General features: G+C 41.1%; 1 protein-coding gene across 2 annotated transcripts; it reads left to right on the top strand.

The window, feature by feature from the left end:
* Positions 1 to 17: 17 nt before the first annotated feature.
* Positions 18 to 17,743, top strand: FASTKD2 (FAST kinase domains 2). 2 transcript variants are annotated; one of them, XR_008423283.1, is made up of 12 exons: positions 18 to 266; positions 1,078 to 1,898; positions 5,299 to 5,402; positions 6,095 to 6,203; positions 6,494 to 6,617; positions 6,890 to 7,029; positions 8,163 to 8,335; positions 12,269 to 12,432; positions 13,696 to 13,905; positions 14,305 to 14,389; positions 15,209 to 15,319; positions 16,069 to 16,167. XR_008423283.1 is itself a non-coding variant. In XM_019446236.2 (12 exons), the coding sequence occupies exons 2-12, from the start codon at positions 1,176 to 1,178 to the stop codon at positions 17,665 to 17,667; spliced, it is 2,067 nt and encodes a 688-aa protein (XP_019301781.2). In that variant the 5' UTR covers positions 18 to 266; positions 1,078 to 1,175; the 3' UTR covers positions 17,668 to 17,743. The 2 variants fall into 2 exon arrangements, 1 of the variants encoding a protein (XP_019301781.2); XM_019446236.2 differs by lacking the exon at positions 15,209 to 15,319 and adding an exon at positions 17,548 to 17,743 and having other exon boundaries at positions 16,069 to 16,183.
* The last annotated feature ends 1,175 nt before the right edge of the window (positions 17,744 to 18,918 follow it).

The following is an 18,918-nucleotide window of genomic DNA, read 5'->3' as shown; positions in this document are numbered from 1 at the left end:
AGGCCCTGTCGCAGACGTGAGGTGTTGGGGTACACGATCACACATTGTATTTAAAAGCCTTATGCTCTCCCCTGTCCCTATCCCTAAGCCCAAGAAAACTAGTCATTCTCTTTGGTAGGCTTTCTTCTCAGGAAGTTAACCTCGCCAACTACCGCGAACGGGAGCTTTTTGACCTATGAGGGATCCGTAAAACCTCGCGATACGCGCAGCTCGCGGGGAAGCTGTCATGGCTGCGCCTGTATAGAACCACGGGGCTCTGACCTCAGGTGAGTGGGCGACGAGCATAGGCGGGTGGGCGACGAGCATAGGCGGGAACAGTTGGCAGCCCTGTACCATAGACTTCTTGCTTTTTGGAGAAAAGTCTCAGGAGTTGCTCGGGCATTAAGTTTAGGGAGGTGGGTTAATATTGGGTGGCTCAGCACTGGCTCCTAACATTTTCTGAGATCTGGTGATACTGGCTCATGTATCTATCTCCTAAGCGCAGGCCGCATGCAAGCGTCACTTTGGTTTATTGCTTCCTTTCCTCAGCGGTTCTACTTGTCCCAGTCCCTATTCTTACAAGTCCGGGTTTGGCAGTTGCTAAATCTTCATGTTGAAAAGTATCCGTCATGGGGGGTAGGAGGGAGGGGAAAGTGGGTGATGGGCATTGAGGAGGGCACCTGTTGGGATGAGCACTGGGTGTTGTATGGAAACCAATTTGACAATAAATTTAATTAAAAAAAAAAAAAGTATCCGCCAACGTTAAAACTTTCTCATTGAAGATCTCTCCAGGCAATGGTAACATAAAATTCCTTTCTTAAAAGGAAACTTTGTGGGGACACTTTCCACCAGAAACCCCACTCTACTTATTTATTTTTAAAACTCATTTATACGATGACTACTTCCAAAGTAACCTGGCTTCTCTGAGACAGTGTACACATTGGTGGATGTGGAGGAAGCCCATGTTGGTAAAGCACTTTTACCGTTTTAATCTTTAATGTCTCCATAGGTTCTCACTTTAGTCTCTGTTAAATTCATTTCGTTTCTTTAAAAGTTTTGCTTTGATTTGTATTCCTTTTATAACCCTTTCCCCCACAGGAAAACAACGGCATGTCTTCTCTTTCACTCCTAGAAGTGGCATTTGTGTTACATAGACTACTTTAAAGCGAGTTGAAAGTGTTTGAGTGGATAGCAAAATGATGAACAGAGCAAGTTCCTTTTTATGGAACCTCAGACAATTCAGTACTTTCGTTCCAACAAGCAGAACTATGAGGCTGTATCCTTTGGGATTTTCCAGACCCAGAATTGTTTTTTCATACAATTCAAACCTAAGAAACCTTCTCTTAAGTGACTTTGGCAATAGAGTGCAGTCATCTATTAGGTACCTTTTTCAGGATGCCTTAATTTTTAAATCAAGAGACGACTTTCAAACAAAGGGCGTAAGCACTGAAACAGTCCTTACAGTTAGCAGAGTGCTTTGTCCTAGAAGACTCTCCTTTGATTCAAAACACTCTCTTTTCTCTGACGAGGGACTGAAGATAAACTTTCATCACGAGGCCTCCAATGAAGATGTTCTCACCAAGGAAACAAAACCAACCCCTGTCAACTATAGAAAACTGTCTCGGGAGTGTAGTTCTCTGAGTGATGTGTTAGATACATTTTCAGAAGCATCTACTTTCCCCAGTAGCAACTATATTTCAGCAATGTGGACCATTGCCAAAAGGATGTCTGATGACCAGAAACGCATTGAGAGACAACTGATGTTTAACCACCCTGCATTTAGCCAACTGTGTGAACAAGTGATGAGAGAAGCCAAGATCATGCACTGTGACCACCTGCTGTTCAGTCTTCATGCTGTAGTGAAGCTGGGAATTCCTCAGAACAGTCTGCTGGTACAGACTTTGCTGAGAGTGGTCCAGGTAAAATCAAAAGGCGACTTAAATACCGTTTTTCTCGACATGGCATACTTTGAAAGACTGAGGGGAAATAGAGAAGTATCCTCCTTGGAAGAGATTATCAGTGGAATGGTAGTTTATATTTGTTTTTGCATATATGTGATTTAGAAACCTTAAGTTGACTGGGCCTTTCCTTCCTTTTGCTATGGACATTTATGAAAGCTTGTGCCGTTTTTTCTTCTCCAGAGTTAACCAATAGTGAGGACTAAAATGAGGAGAGATACAAAACATACAAGGAAATGTTGGTTAGTGGAAGGCAGGAGAGAAGGGAAGAGGGGAGAACTAATATTTGTTGAGTACCTGCACTTTTTCCTAGTTTAATTAATCCTCTCAATAGCCCTGCAGGGTCGATGTTTACCTCAGTTTTGCAGATGAAAAAACAGAGTTGATGATGTTAAACAACTTGGCTAAAGTCAGACAGCTAGTGGATTCATTTATTCATACAATTAACATTTATTTCGTATCAATAGTGTATCAGTTACTGCAGTTGCTACTAGAGAGAAAGATTTAGGAGACCTCATTCCTGTTTTCCCTATGGAAAGGGAAAGGGAAGGGAAGACAAATATTTTGTAGGCAATTATAAAAATAACCAACATTCGTTTAATAACTCGTACATTTACTAAATTATAGGCACTGTGCTGAGTGCAAGGGGATATAATTATGAACAAAATAACGGCCGCATGGAGCTTTAAGTGCAATGAAGGAAAACTATAGTCTTGTAAGGGTGTGTAACAGACTTAACAGCTTAGTCAGGAGATGGCTTTCATGATGGGAAGAAGAGACGGGGAGGAGGGTACAGGGTTAGTGTTTGAGGCAGAGACACACGTACAAAGTTTGAAAACAGAATTGTCTCATATAATCCTCAGTGTAGCCTTTAAAATATGTACTACTGGGGCGCCTGGGTGAGTCAGTGGGTTAAGCGCCAGACTTCGGCTCGGGTCACGATCTCACGATTCGTGGGTTCAAGCCCCACGTCAGGCTCTGTGCTGACGGCTCAGAGCCTGGCGCCTACTTTGGATTCTGTGTCTCCCTCTCTCTCTGCTCCTCCCCCACTCACGCTTTGTCTCTCAAAAATCAATAAACATTAAAAAATTTTTTTTAAATAGATGCTATCATCTTACTAATGATTAGTAAATTGAGGCTTAGAGAGGTTAAATAACCTGGCCGAAGTTACCTTGCTGTGAATGTCACTCTTTGTAGGTCTTGATTTGCTGAGTAAATTAGCAAATACCTAGTTCATAGTAGAACAAGGATTCAAGCCCAGTAGGAGATGATATCTAAGTTGAACGAGCAGCAGCTTGTGAGAGATTGATAGTGAAAGGGATGGTATTTGAAGCAGAGAAGATTGCCTATTCAGAAGAGAAGTTTGTCAGGTTTGGGGGAGCTGGAAGTAGTTCAATGGTGCTGAAGTATAGAATATTGGGGTTGTGTGTTTGAGGTAGTACGGAGGAAATTGTGTAATTGTGGTCAAGGAGGAGGGGTTATGCGTATAGAGGCAAGACCAAGACTGGAAAGGGGGGCGGAGCTCAATCATGAAGAGCCTTTTATGTCTGGGTAAGGAGTTTGGAGTTATCCTATAGGCAGTGGGGATCCATGAAGTATTTTAAGCAAAGTGTCAACATGTTCAAATTTATATTCTAGATCACTGTATGAGTGGAAACACCACCAGATGTGATGATGAAATGATAGCCCATTCAACTAATTGTGTACCTTTTAAGGGTGGACATCTCGTCTTTTAAACTCAATGATCAGGATTAAATAATTTTTAAATTTCTTTTTTATTTAATTTTTTTAATGTTTATTTATTTTTGAGAGAGAGAGAGAGACGGAGACCGAGACAGAGCATGAGCAGGGGAGGGGCAGAGAGAGAGAGGGAGACACAGAATCCGAAGCAGGCTCCAGGCCCTGAGCTGTCAGCACAGAACCTGATGTGGAGCTCAAACCCACAGACTGTGAGATCATGACCTGAGTGGAAGTCAGACACTTAACCGACTGAGCCACTCAGGTGTCCCAATAATTTTTAAATTTCTTGAGGATGATCTCACGTGTAGTCCTTCCTATTATAGAATTGAAGAATTAAGCTCATAGGCATATAACTGTGTTTAACTTTTTATGTTACTCTGATTTCCATCCATCCTTCATTAAGAATGAGTTTTGATTTGTGTGTGTGTGTGCTTAAACCACAGAATATGCCTTTATTCTGTTTATTTGGTAGACTGTGTTCTCTGCACAGTTATTTAAAAGTGATTCCAGTTAGTCACCACCTGGTTAGCAATGCTCTTACTGGATTTTGGACAAGTATCCCCATCAGCTTAGCCTCTGCATTGGTGAGGTATGAGCAGTGGATATTTGGAGTCAGTATATCTTTAGGTACAGTTGTGTCTTGCTGACCTGTTGGAATGTTGTAAAGACAGTTTGGCTGGAGATGAAAGCTCAGTATGTCATTGCTGAATTTGTCCTTCAGTCACTTGGTCTTTCCTTTCACAGCGGATAATGATGGAATGTTGCAAATTGATATGGAAACCCTCCCATGGGAATGAGACCTTTCTTTTTCTTTCGGCCTTCTCCATTTCTTCTCATTACCTGGTTCTAACCTAAGACTTTGTGCCTTGTTGGTCATGCCATTTTAGCAGAAGAGCATACCTCTTGCAGCCCAAGTTTTCTCACATGTGTTCACAACTACTTTTGTGAGGTGTATGAACCGGTTGTGATTAAGTTGTAGAGTACTAGATACACTGTGTTGTCACTATTAACTTTCCGAATTATGCCCACCGCCATTCCTAGAATCTAGATTAGTACCCTAATCCAGGAGATCTGAGAGATGGAGCTGGGGGCCTGGAGCCCCCCTTGGGACCCAGTGGTAAAATGTGATAGCAGATGTGGACCAGAAGATTCACAACTGAAGCTACAGTATGATAACCGGGAAAGGACAGAGAGAAATTGTAAGAGAACAGCTATCTGAGTTTCTTTGGGGATGGACAGGTTACCGTGTATACCTCAGTAGCTCTTACGTTACTGCATTTGTTGTCTTCATGCTGAACTTGAGTCCTAAGAAGAAGTCAAAATAATGTTTGATAAAAGTTACTTCAGAAGCTTCTGAATATGATCAGTACCAAATGGATTTTCAGTGGTAATGATGAATGTAAAAAGTGTTGGTGCACAAAAGCGTGTGTTGGTTATTTGGGAAATTCACTACATAATACATTTCATTTCCCAAAGATGTTGTTTCTTGTGGGCTGGCTATGAATTATTGGTTTGATACTTAGTCATATAATTGAAAGCATCAGTTCAGCAGTTTTGCTTTGGTGAGATCGTCTGCTCTGGGCTTATCATCTGCAGTGTTCTTGTAATTATATTTCAATAGGAACGTATCAATGAGTGTGATGAGAAATGTCTTTCAGTTTTGTCAACTGTTTTAGAGGCAATGGAGCCATGCAAGAATGTGGATGTTCTTCGAGCAGGAGTGCGGTGAGTCCTGTCTTACGCTTTCTTCATGTGGCATTCTCTATCCCTTTTATATCTCCAATCAAAAACCAAGAGGAAAGCTGACCTGCCTTTTTTGGGTGGGGGGAGACTTTGTTGTAGTATAGTCTTCAGTACCTTAGTAAACTTCAAATCCTGACTCTGGATCAGGAAAAGCTAGAAATAATACTTCTTTTAGGGTCTACCATTAAAAAAAAAGTGTGGGTAATAGTGAATTCTAAATTGATCTTAAAACACAGTACTGATGTGGGCTGGGGGAGAATTGACATGTGTTCCGCTCATCACGGTCATTTGGGCACCATGGGGAGGTTACGTATCGCTGACTTGGCCTGAAAAGGGGCTTGAGTTTTATAATTTATAAAATTGCTGCAACTGATCTGTTGCCATAGGTCTGTGAGGATAGTAGTTAGTTTCCTTTTTCATTGACTGTGCATTGGGATGTCTTATTATAATCTCCTGATGTGATTTGTTTATTCATAATGGTAGCAGAATAATGTGAGAGGACAGTGCTGGGCTGGCCCTGCATCTTTAACTACTTACACTCCCCCGTGGGAAGGCACATTATTTTTATGGGCTTCATCTTCCTTGCCTAGAATTAGGAGCAGGACCAAATGACTTCTAAGATAACTTTGGTTTTCAGATACTAGAATTGTGGTGTTTATTGTGTATAATTACAGGATACTAGCCGATCAGCAAGTCTGGAAAATTGAACGTGTCTTCACATTACAAGCTGTGATGAAATGTGTTGGAAAAGACGCACCAATTGCTCTTAAAAGGAAACTGGAGGTAAACACATTTTGGATTTCCTCTAGTGGCAGGATTTGAAAAAAAAAATTTCTTACGACCTGCTATCAGTTCCTGAAGTCAGTTTTTTAGGAGGACATTGTTGTGCTTTTGGGTTATAACTTTGCTAAAGTGAAATAATAGATGCAGATTTATATTTTTTGTATATACAAATATATGTGTTTAACCTGTGTATCTATTTGAGTCATTCTGCTCAAACTTTATCCTTTTTACTTAAAGATAAATTTACTTTACTTTGCCACAAGTTATAAATTAAAGTTTGTTTTCTTTAGATGAAAGCCTTGAGAGAATTAGACAGGTTTTCCGATTTGAATAGCCAGCACATGTTTGAGGCTTTAGCTGCCATGAATCACCGCTCTATTACACTTCTGAATGAATGCAGTAAGATGGTCCTAGGTAAGAGGAATTTTTCTTTCATGATTCTTAGCATCTGACCTACTGTTGAGGACTGTATTTGTTTTGTTTGTCTTAAGATCTTTGCTGTTATACAGACACTATCTGATGATATGATTAGATCTGAATTTTATTTTTGCCTTTATTTTTTACAAAGTACAGTGCTATTTTTTTTTTTTTCTAAAGAAACAAAAGTATCGAGTGTAGAGTATCTTGGATGTTACGTTCAAAGCCATGTGGTAATTTTTGTTTGTTTATTTAACTCATTCTTAAAGGTAATATCCATGGGAGTCCTTTTAAAGTATTGATCAACATACTGCAGTCTTGCAGAGACCTCCGATACCGTAATTTAGATCTTTTTAAGGGAATAGCAGATTATGTGGCTACAACTATTGACATCTGGAAGTTAAAACAAGTAAGTTTGTTAGCAGTTTAGAATAAGCCTCAGAAACTTGGGAGAAGCGTATCAATTCATTTCCCATTCTGAGTATTTCTCTATCAGCTTTATAGCAGTTAATAGAGCAAAATATTCCAATGTTGGATTTACTTTTGAAAAATCAGCTCCTTATCATTTATGTCTAGGAGTTACCTGTTAATATACTATTCAATCTTTTGACTATCTTTCTGAAATAAAAATTATATTGTCCAAAGTTTGCTCTTCTATTTGTTTTTCAAAAAAAACCAGTTGTGTGGTACCCTGGATAATTAGGATTATTTCTGTTTCTGCTTTTACTTTTTTAGATTTAGAATAATAAAAATGGGTAATGTGACAGGCTTATGCATTTGGAAGAATAAAATGCCATTACTTAATGATCATGCCTATTTTCTATTTATGAAAAGTTGTCTTGTTTCCTCCAGAGTAAGAACCTTTAAATTTGGGGGCTGTGTTAGCAATATAAATATCTAGAAGCAGCTGGTAAAAATTTCTTTTTGTGACGAAGCAGTGGTAATTGCGTTAGATCACTAGATTCACTTTACCTTGGAGGGTAAAGTATATATTGAGATTGCCATGGAAATTTTCTTTGGAAAGAGAAGCACTAATTGTGAGAAGTTCCAAGAGGGAAATGAGAAGTGGACTGGAAATTTTAATTTAATCATAGTATTTCATCTCTGTTCTCATTTGTACAGCTCAATGTGGAATAGAGAAATTTTTGAGTTCCCTCTTACATGTTCTCTCTTCCTTTTGGATGTAGGAAGTGTCTGGGTTTGGAAGAGGGAATAGTTCAAAATGATTCAGTCATTTTGAAAAACCTCAGAAAAGGTGTATTTAAAGTAGTTTTCATATCTGTTGTATGAAAAACCTATAGGAAATGATTTAGAAATATGGAAACCATTGTATGCTCTGGTTCTCAGCTTATAAAAAGATAGTATTAATATCTGATTCAAGAATTACTGGAACAGATTTCGTGAGGAAGAGAGAACTGTTTCTTTGTGGAGAATATTCTCTTCAGACAGTTCTATTGCTGTTTAAATTTTTTGAGATCTAAAACAATTACTGGTAGCATACTATAATTATTAAAAGTTTTTCCTCAATTCACTCTTTTAAAGGTTCTCTTTCTCCTCATTTTACTTGAAGACCTTGGCTTCCGACATACTGATTTGATGGACTTGTTCATGAAAAAAGTGATAGATGATCCTGCTTCTCTAAACATGAAAAGCATTATCTCTATTCTTCACGTGTATTCTTCTCTCAATCACTTCTACAAATGCCAGACCCAAGAGTATGTACTTTTTTTTTTTTTTTAATTTGTTTATTGCTGCATAACATACTTCAAGAGAAGATTACATATTATCATAATCTTAATGGATTGTTACAAGTGAACAGATCCATGGTCATTATCTATATCAACAAATAAAACATTAGTATACTTTATTTGAGAAGTTAAACAGAACTTTATTTTATTTTTGCTGTTCTTTTTTCTTTTTTGCCTTGCTTGTTTCTTTGTTCATTATGACATATTTGTTAATTCAGCATAGGAGTCTTCATTTCAAACTCTCCCAGCTTATTGCCTCAGCTCCTGAGTTCATAGTTCAATTTTCACTCTGACTATTCAATTGGTCCCAGACTACTGCTTTCTATAATTTTCATTTTTAACCACAACCATGCACTTCTGTTAAATACAGCAGCTCCTCAGACGTGCTGGGCTCTTTCATACCTCTGCTTTCCACCCAGAACATCTTTTCTCCCTTTCTAGATCAGATTGGATTCACTGAAACCCAAAATGCATATAAAATGTCACTTGCTAGAAGAGTGGTTAAAAGCCCAGACTCCGGAGTCTGCTTAGGTTTGAATCTCAGCTCTGCCATTTGTTAGCTACTTATCTGTCAGCAAGTTACTTGTCTGTGCCTCAGTTTCATCATCTATTAAAATGGGGATCAGAAGTAAGAATTATTTCTAATCACATTGGGTTGTTATGAGGATTAAATGAGTTAACCTGTGTTAGGTTCTTAAAGCAGTGCCCGGCACATAGTAATTGTTAGATTACAAAAAAAACTTACAGCGTAGGTCACAGGCTGGCAGGAATAAACTAGGGCAGTTCTGAGGGTCTCAGTGGCAAGAGTCACAGGCCATCACTTTGCCATCAGGTAACTTACCTGACTGCAGCTGCTTTCTGTCCCTGTAGTTTTCCCTCAGGATTCAAATTTCTAAAACAGCAAGTCTGGTTGACTGGGTTTGGGTCACATGCCCGTCGCTTTGGAGCACGTAACCCAAGAATCCTTGGCCCACTGAAAAGCAGCTGCCCACTATACCCTCCATCGTACTGAAAAACTCAGTCTGTGCTGCGTTTCCCATGCCTTCCCTACTTGTCCCCATCAGAGCCCTTGTGCTTGTCATATCTATGAATCTCCGGTGGAGCCCTGACACAGAGTTGTAATCACTTATCAATAAGCCTGTCTCTGCTTCTCAGTTGGAAAGCTCTCTAGGGTGAGGCCCAGGTTCTTGTTATTCTGAACTGAGCACAAGACCTGGCACTGAATAGGCATCTAATAAAGGTTTAAAAGTACCCCCAAATTTGGTCTTTCTCTACTCCCACGCTTGTCTTTGAGGCTGGCTCCCATGTACCTCCTGCACTTTCTTGACAAACACCGTCAAGCAGTGATAATTAAAACTCCAGAAACAGCTGCACAGATTCCATGGTATTAGGAGAAAAAGCACTGGGTGGTTAGGGAGTTTTTCAGCCTATTGTAAGCATTGCAAGAGACAACTTGGTCGAAATTGTTACATTGTGTTCCCTGTTCTTCTACCCCGCTTAAGGAGACAGGGCTGGATATCCAGAGGAAGGCAGTAAATGGTAGGTACCAAATGAACACTCTCCGGAAGAGAGAGAAAGGATGCTGGGGTCTTAGGCTGTAGTGGCAAGATTTTAAAAGCAGGCCAGCTTAGAGCATTTGGGAAATAAGTTGACTGGAAGAGAGCGGTAGAAGATTTGGCTGAGCGTATTGTATATCCACATGTTGTACGTTAATCATTTTGTTTATGTGATGGCCTCTGGGAGACAGGGTGTGTTAAATCCAGAATATGTTCCTGGGTTTGAAACCCAAGGAAGAAAACATTGTAACGGTTAAGCTGTCCTTTCAGTCCTTTGGTTTCTTCTTGATCTGTACTTACCACCCTGTAAATAATCCCAGATTTGCATCTCTGGTCCTTAGTGTGCCTCTGGACTCCAGGACTTCTGTGGTTTGCATGTGGTCACCATGTATCTTCTTCCTCTTCTTTCTCTTTCTTTTCTTCCTCCTCTTCTCCCCCCTTCCTCTTCCTCCTCCAGCAATTATTTACTGTTTACTAAATACTATGTGAAGTGATGTTTTAAACCACTTTATTGAGGTCTGATTAACACGTAAAAAACTACATGTTTAATGCACCCAACAGGGTGAGTTTTTAACTCATTATTCTTGATTCTTTTCTGCTAACCTTCTCTTCCTCATGTCTTCCTCATCTAAATTTGTTTATTTAGTCAGAAAACGTATACTGAGCACGTGGCTACTTAGGACAAAGATGAATGAGACACATCCTTTTTTTTTTTTTAAGATTTTATTTTTAAGTAATCTCTATATGCAACGTGGGACTTGAACTCATAACCATAAGATCAAGGGTCCCGTGCCCTTCCCACCGAGCCAGCCAGGCGCCCCAAGACACAATCCTTTTTTGCCAGGATTCTATGTAATGGGTAAGGTAGATTTTGGCAATTGAATACAGCATAGAAATTGGAGTGAGAGAATTTTATGCAGGATAAATGGCAATAGAGGAAGACTGTGCCAGGACACTAGCCAGCCTGGTGACCTGGAAGTTCAGGATGAATGCCAAGCAGTGCTGCCTGGAGAGGTGGTTCCTAAGCAGATCTTAGAAGATGGAGCAGTAGGAGGTAACCATAGGAAGATAAGCAGGAAGGAAGATTCTGAGCAGAAAGGACTCCATATTCAGTCTGGGAGGAAAGAAACAGCAGAGCATGTGCAGGCAAGGACGCGTAGTTGGGTGCTGCTAAAACATGAGGAACGGCAGGAATGGGATGAGAAGATTCGAGAGGTGATCAGCACCCAGGCTCCAGAAGCGGTCATCTGCAGCCCGCCCTTTCTCGCCTCACTGCCTTCTCTGGGATCTTTCCCCTTCTTCCCATCCCATTGTAACTCCCACAGTCCTGCTCAGCCTGCCCTGGCCTCCACTGTCTCCCTCACCCCCTCCTGCTGCCCCTGGGACCTACCAGCTGATCTGAGACTTTTTCCTCTACAGGCTCACTGTGCAAAGGGCTCGTTCACGGGCGCGCTTGCCTTCGCTCTGCACCGTGGCCCCACCAGCTCCTTACAATAGCACAGATAGCACGCACTTTCAGGGCTCCATTTCTTTGCTCAGTTTCAAATGATCTGTCTTTTCCACTTGTTGAAATTCTCTTTATCCCCAAAGCTCTATCTACTTACTTTGCTGTGTGCTATCTCAGTACTTTGCATGTCCCATAATGAAAGATAGCTGCTGTCTAAGATTCTGACTGACCTGGGTTCAGAACCTGCCTGTGCTGTTTATCACCAGTGTCACCCTGGGCAAGTGACCTCACCTACCGTGCTCTTTCCTCTCTTCATGCATGTTTAACTGCTTTGTTACACTGTATAACACTGGTTCTGGGTGGTAGGATTAGGCTTGCAGTTCTTTTACTTTTAACTCAGAATATTGATAGCTGGAGAATCTACAGTGGTGTTTCAGGCCTTACAGACATACTCATTGTACAAATCCAGTATCATGGTTAAAAGGCTCTGGAGCCTGACAACTTGGGTTCCAACACTGTCTCTGCTACTTCCTGGCTGTTTTTTCTTGGACAAGTTCTTCAACCTCAATGAACCTTTTACTTGTCTTTTTTTAAGAGGATAATAAGAATACCTACCCCATAAAGCTTTAGTAGTGGTTAAATGAGTTAAAGCCTATGAAGTATTTGCTCTGTATAAGACATATGACAGTAGTTCACTAGCATTTATTGAGAATCTATATTTATTATGAGGTAGCCACCTGACCTGAGGGACATGTGAATACTTCCTGCCAGTCTGATTTTCTTACTTCCTTTCTTTGGACTCCTTAAAGCCATCGGTTCTCTGGCACCTAACTCGCCTCACCATGACCTTGTGTTCTGTTCATGTTTGAAAGCTGACTTTTCTTTGTTCCCCTGAAGGTTCCAGGAAGCTATGGCTCGTTCTCTGACTGGTTACCTTCACCACATCTCTTCTGAAAACCTCTTGAAAGCTGTGTCTTCATTTTGCTTGATGAACCATTTCCCCCTGGCTCTTATTAATCAGCTTCTCCAAAAGGACATCATCAATGAGCTGCTGACATCAGGTATGGCGTCGGTGTACAATGGTGACTAAAATAAGGCAATACCCTGGCTGCCTTGTGATTCCGAACGGGGTCATAGGTGGAGCAGATGCTACTGAGGACAGCACCACAAATGATGAAGTTGAAGGCCGATGCTTTAAACCAGCAAACCAGCCTCCTTTAATGACAGATCCCAGATACAGAAGGCAAGGATAAGAAACACGTCATCATTGTTCCTTTTTTTTAAAATTTTTTTCTTAATGTTTTTTAAAATTTTTTAATTTTTTTATTTATTTTTGAGACAGAGAGAGACAGAGCATGAGCAGGGAAGGGGCAGAGAGACAGGGAGACACAGAATCGGAAGCAGGCTCCAGGCTCTGAGCCATCAGCCCAGAGCCCGACGCGGGGCTCGAACTCACGGACCGCGAGATCGTGACCTGAGCTGAAGTCGGATGCTTAACCGACTGAGCCACCCAGGCGCCCCCGTTGTTCCTTTTATTTACACTGTCTGCACCTGTACAAAGGCAGAGTGTTCAAGGTGTTCTCTATGCCTTGATCAGAGATGTTTGTAATTCCTAATCCTTACGTGTCACCTTTGAAGCCAAGTTCAGTCAGCTTCTGCAGCTCTAAACACTTTGTCATTCGTGGCCTACAATGAGGATACACCCCCTAGGTCAAGCAATCAAATAGTTCCCAAAGTAGTGAATTTATTTACTCTTGAAACGAAATTAATTGTTGACTTTTGGTCTTTTATATTAAGCAAAGAAAAGCAATATCTGGCCGGATATACAAAATTTGATCATGTGTCTGAACAGAGAAGTTTAAATTCTTTGAAAAAACAATGTTAGGAAATTCTGAAGTTGAATTGTGAGGGAGGAATGCCACGTGCTGATTTTTTTTAAGCGGTTACTGTGGGGGAAGCAGCCTTGAACCCAGGAAACCTGGATTCTAGTCCCGACTTTGCCTTTGGGTAATCATGAGGCACTTGAACATTCCTGGGCATTCCCTCATCACTCAGTGAAGAGTTTAGACTAAATCACCTTGAGAGAGATTTTAAACTGTAAGAGGTCATCAAATACTGATCTAGACACTGGGAACTGATCTAGACTGAACTGATATGGGCACTGATCTAGACTCTGAACTAGGGAGACACGAAGACTCCTCTCGATAGGAAACAAATAATCAGAAACATATGTACGTGAATAGAATATCTTAACTGTGGCACTAGTGTTTTTTGGTAACTAAATATTTTTCCTTAACTCTAGATTTTCTTTCTCTTTTTTTTAGGTGACATAGAGAGGAACGTTCACAAGCTTCGTATTTTGGCCGCTTGCCTAAAACTTGACGCTTCTTGTCCCAAGGCCGTAGACTTAGCGCTGCCGCTGCTGCCTTCCACACCGCTATCTCCAAACGCGAAGGTGGCAGACGCACTAAGTAGCCTCCTGGGAGAAGGATACTTCTTAAGAAATGTACAGTTGCCACATAATTACCATATCGGTATGGGGCTTTATGACATTTTCCTCTATCGTATTTTATTTATTTTCCTTTATTTTGGACAAAGATGGGTTTTCCACAGCAGGTTAGTGCGGCGTTGGCCCCAGACTGGGCTGCCTGATTTGGGCTCTTGCTCTGTGCGTACTCGTGCTGCGTTTTCGGGCCCTCCCCAGCCCCCGGCCCCTTGTCCGTGAAGCGGCAGTAAACGTGGTGCCCACCTCCTAGGGTTCCTGTGGTGAATAAATGAGATTATACGTGTGAAATCCAGACTAGAGTCTGGCACGTGGTAAGCTCGACATAGTTTTTGTCTGATGCCGTTATCGTTATTAGTAGTGGTAGCATACATTTTGAAACAGAAAATCACTTTGAGCAATGTTTGAAAAATTAATTCTTTTCTTTCAGATTTTGAAGTCAGAATGGATATTAACAGGAGTCAAGTGCTTCCATTTTCCCATATGGATGCGGTAACTTCTGCAGATATTCAAAGGTTGCTTGCATATGTTCATTTAAATCTTAATTCTCAAAGACTTCATAATAAGTAGCAGTAACAATACTAAGACCTTATATTTGTGTAGAACTTATAATGTACCAAGAGACTTCTCATCCATTAATCTCCTTAGGTGTAAATGTGGACATTGATTAAAGACAGTGGACTGGAGTTGAGCTGTTAAATAGGCAGTGTGTGTGTGTTTTTTTTTAATAGGAAGTTTTTAAAAATCAGGTTTTAAAGCTGAATACTACAATAAAACAATGTCAACATAATTGAAACTATCAGTACAATATAAACTTTTGACAAGATAGTGTAATAGTCATCATAAAAAATGAAGGTATCTATGAAAATTAAATACCCAGTAAATATTTTGTTCTACCACCAGGATCTTTCCAAAGGTAGAGAAACTTTAGCTTTTTAATGAAGTTGTATTGTGTATGGGTCAGACTGTATTGAAGTTAATCATAAGCCGTTTCCTTGACTCGCATACTACAAACCGTGTGTCTCTGGAGAATTGTGATACTGTGCCCCAGAGGATGTCCTGCCGAGCCAGTGAAGCAGGTGCTTCCGGTCATGTTGCGACACCCCGTGTTCGGTCAGCCTTCGTACAAAGGCTCTGCTAGGCCCTGCGGGGTGCACGAAGTAGAGGCAGACGTGGATCCCGACCCCAAGGAACCTGTCTCTCGATTGCTTTATAGGACATGCACGTAGGGAGAGGTATAGAAACAGATCTGTAGGCGTTCAAACTCTTAACCTGCTCATCCCTCTCCATTCTCATACGACTCTTTAACTTTACCCTTTTCTGCATCCATCTAGCTTGTTCCTTGTCCATCTGTTTCACTGTGATCTTCCCTGTACTGTCACCCATCTCCCCTGAAGGAATAGCTTTCTCTGTGACCTCTGTGAAAGCTAATTGTTCTTTTTCAGGTACTCCATTTTTCTGGCCTAATAAATGTACAAGCTTTCAGCCTAAAGTCCTGAGGAGAAGTAAGGAATGTGAGCATTCCTTTAAAAGATAAAATTTCTCTTATGTTATCTTAGATAACAGCCAAAGTATAACAGAAGAGAGAAAGGATACAAATGTCTTATTTTCCCCCCAGCCAACTTAATCTTTCCAAAAGGCCAAGAACAATGAAAAAACAAATTATGCCTTCCATATTTTGTTACACATACAGATTTTATCTTTTTAACAGTTTGGCCTTTCTCTTAGCGTTTCCTGTTTTGTATTTGGTCTCTCTGGTTTTCAGATGCTGCTCTCTCTGGACCATGTGTATACAAGGAGATCATTTGCCATTTCGTTTTTCTACATCAGTACTTCTAGTAGCATAAATAATTATATTCGGGTCAGAGATTGAACACTGCACAGGAAAGCCTTGAAATGCTTTCCTATCTGGATATTTTCCTCATCAAGAATGTAGCCATCCTTGAAGGTGGTTGAGGGATAGCTGCGTAAAGCATTATTGCAAGCTTTTAGTTTCTAAAGCAGCCTTCACGTACTGGAGTGTTTGTAAAGGCCGAGTAACAAGGAGGTGGAGGGCGGGAGGGGCAGTGGGGAATGGTGAGGCCTATGGTTGGCAGAGAGCTCAGCCATGAAATCTGCAAAGAACAGGAGCACAGCAGATTGTACGTGCAGTCTCATTAATAACGGGTCTCCTTTTGTGCATTTTTGTTTTCAGAGTAGCTGTGCTGTGTGTTCCTAGATCTACTTACTGTTTGGATTTAACCCACCCCAGAGGATTCCTTGCTATGAAAATGCGGCATTTGAAAGTAATGGGTTTTCATGTAATCTTGGTAAGAAGAAAATGCACACGAGATACTCTTCAGTGACTGATGTCTGTTCTGCTGGGGATGTTGTGGTTGAGGGTGGTCACAAGGACTCTAGGGGATTCGTCAGCAGTATTGCAGTAATTCTTTGGAAAAGAACATTTCTGTACGTGATTTGGTTTTTACTCAGCTGATAGCTGTCATTTACTAGGAGTTTTATAAATGCTACATTTGGTCAACTTTAATCCTTTTTGGTAAGAGGAAAAATTTCTTATTTAAGACCCATGATATCATATTCATTTCCCAGAGTTCCTTAAGGGAAGGAAAGATGAGAATTTAAGCTTTGTTTTCATGGGCCGGTGTGAGGCTACTGTAGGAAGTATGTCTCCAGGAAAAGCTAGCTGCTTGTAAGAGGGGAGCTCACATCTCATCTTGATTCCAACTCCACAGCTTTGCGTGACCAGCCTTTCCAGATGTCTCTGTATGGAGCAAGAACCTTGTGAATGAGTTTATATATATGTTAGCATTGGGATCTGTCTAATTGCCACCCATTTGGTCCTGCATATTATGTGAAATGTAAACATTCACATTTACATTATGATACTTTCCTATCCAAAAATGGATTACATGTATATTACTGAGGTTAAGATGCCACATTTCTCTTAATGGGCTACTGTTTAAGCTTTTTCCCCATAAGGGATATTGTATGTATTCTAAGGAAGATTATCCCAAGAAAGGGATTTTTCCACCCTTTAGAGGACCTTAGTTTTTTAAATGTTTATTTATTTTTGAGAGGGGGGTGCAGAGAGAGAGGGAGACCGACAATCCCAAGCAGGGCCCCCGACATGGGGCTCTCCCCCACAAACCATGAGATCATGACTTGAGCCTAAATCCAGAGTTGGATGCTTAACCATTTGGGCCACCCACGTGCCCCAGAGACCTTTAAACTTTTTAGAATTTTCACTGATAGAGCTTTCTTTAACCCTACCTAGCACATTCTCTTACTAACCCTTTAAAATATGAGTAATCATAAGATAGCACTTGCTTTAAAATTTTTTCTTGTTAATGTTTTTATTTATTTTTGAGAGAGACAGAGACAGAATGCGAGTGGGTTAGGGGCAGAGAGAGAGGGAGACACAGAATCCGAAGCAGGCTCCAGGCTCTGAGCTGTCAGCACAGTGCCCGACACGGGGCTTGAACTCACGAGCTGTGAGATCATGACCTGAGCCGAAGTTGGACTCTCAATGGACTGAGCCACCCAGGCGCCCCAGCACTTGCTTTTGAAGAGCAGTTGGCTTGATATTACGTTGATATGCTTGGATCTCGAAACTAGCTTTTATTTTGCCTGTTGTCTTCTTGCAAACTGATCATTTTCTCCTTTCTTTGGTAAGGTCCATAACTGGGAGATAGAAAGACTGCAGATGAAGGATGTAGTCACGTTTTTGAAGACTGAACTCTATTCAGCTGAAGCCTTTCCTACTGCTGATGTAAATCTGCAAAGCACGTGTTAAAATGGAAGCTGCCTTTTCATATTGGGAGACGTAAATTTGTAAAATAACTTTAATAAAGACTGCAATTCAGTTGTCAGTGGAATCTACCTGACTAGTCACTATAACAAAAAGTATCACTTCAGTTCACTGTTAAAATTAATTTGAAGAGTGGGAGAAATGTTGTTATTGGCATTTTAGAAGGTGCTAAGAAAACTCCAGGGGGATCACTTTTCCAACCCAACCTGTTTCCTCCAGTGCACAGATATGTGACAGATTCATGAGGTTTTATTTTGGCTCGTGAGCTTTGATGCATTGAACACTGGCTTCTTAGTTGTGAAGGGCAGCAGCTAAGGTGGCACGGGCAGTCCTTGCGTTCGAGACCTGCATGTTTGCACTCTTACTGTATATGCTGTTCTAGAATTCAGGCACGGACTGCGTTTTTAATCGTTGGCCACGTGGCCATTGGACCCAGTGCTCAAATCACAGAATTTAAGAAATGATGTGACAAATGCCTGCAGGCCAGGCGTCTGCTTTTGTAACAGGCATTCTAGGTGGAAGTGGCTCGTGAGCCACACTAAGAACTGCACGGCGAAGACAGTACAGACATGGCAACGAGTCCAAATTTATTAAAACTGCTAGGCTGTGGGTTGCTGACATGTAACTGTTGTTGCCGTTATTGAGGTCGTTCCTTTTCCCTTTCTTCCCCTCTCCCCACCATTTCAGGAAGTCTTTTAAATTAAATATATAGCTGAGCTATGTTGTGAGTCCGAGCTGAGGGCTATTTTTCAGTTATGTTTGTTCCTTTTTTTTTTTTTTCCCCACAGAGAGAGAGTGTGAGCCGGAGAGGGACAGAGAGGAAGAGAGAGAATCCCAAGCAGGCTGCACACCCAGCATGAAGCCCAACGGGCTCAGTCTCACAACTGTGAGAACATGACCTGAGCTGAAATCAAGAGTTGGATGCTTAACCGGCTGAGCCACCTGGAGGTGCACTCCCCCCCATATTTTTCTTGTTTATTCCTTCATTGAAACATTTGTTCAAGGGGCGCCTGGGTGGCTCAGTCAGTTAAGTGTCCAACTTTGGCTCGAGTCATGATCTCACAGTTCTAGAATTCAAGCCCCTCATCGGGCTCTGTGCTGACAGCTTAAAGGCCTGCTTCAGATTCTGTGTGTGTCTCTCTCTCTGCCCCACCCCTGCTTGTGCTCTGTCTCTCTTTCTCAAAAATGAATAAATGTTAAAAAAAAACAAAACAAAAAACAAACAACATTTGTTCA

The sequence above is a fragment of the Panthera pardus genome, unplaced genomic scaffold (assembly GCF_024362965.1).
Source record: "Panthera pardus isolate Hobbes unplaced genomic scaffold, ASM2436296v1 HiC_scaffold_10, whole genome shotgun sequence".
NCBI lineage: Eukaryota > Metazoa > Chordata > Mammalia > Carnivora > Felidae > Panthera > Panthera pardus.
The sequence above is the reverse complement of the archived record's forward strand: the minus strand, read 5'-3'. Positions and strand labels throughout refer to the sequence as shown.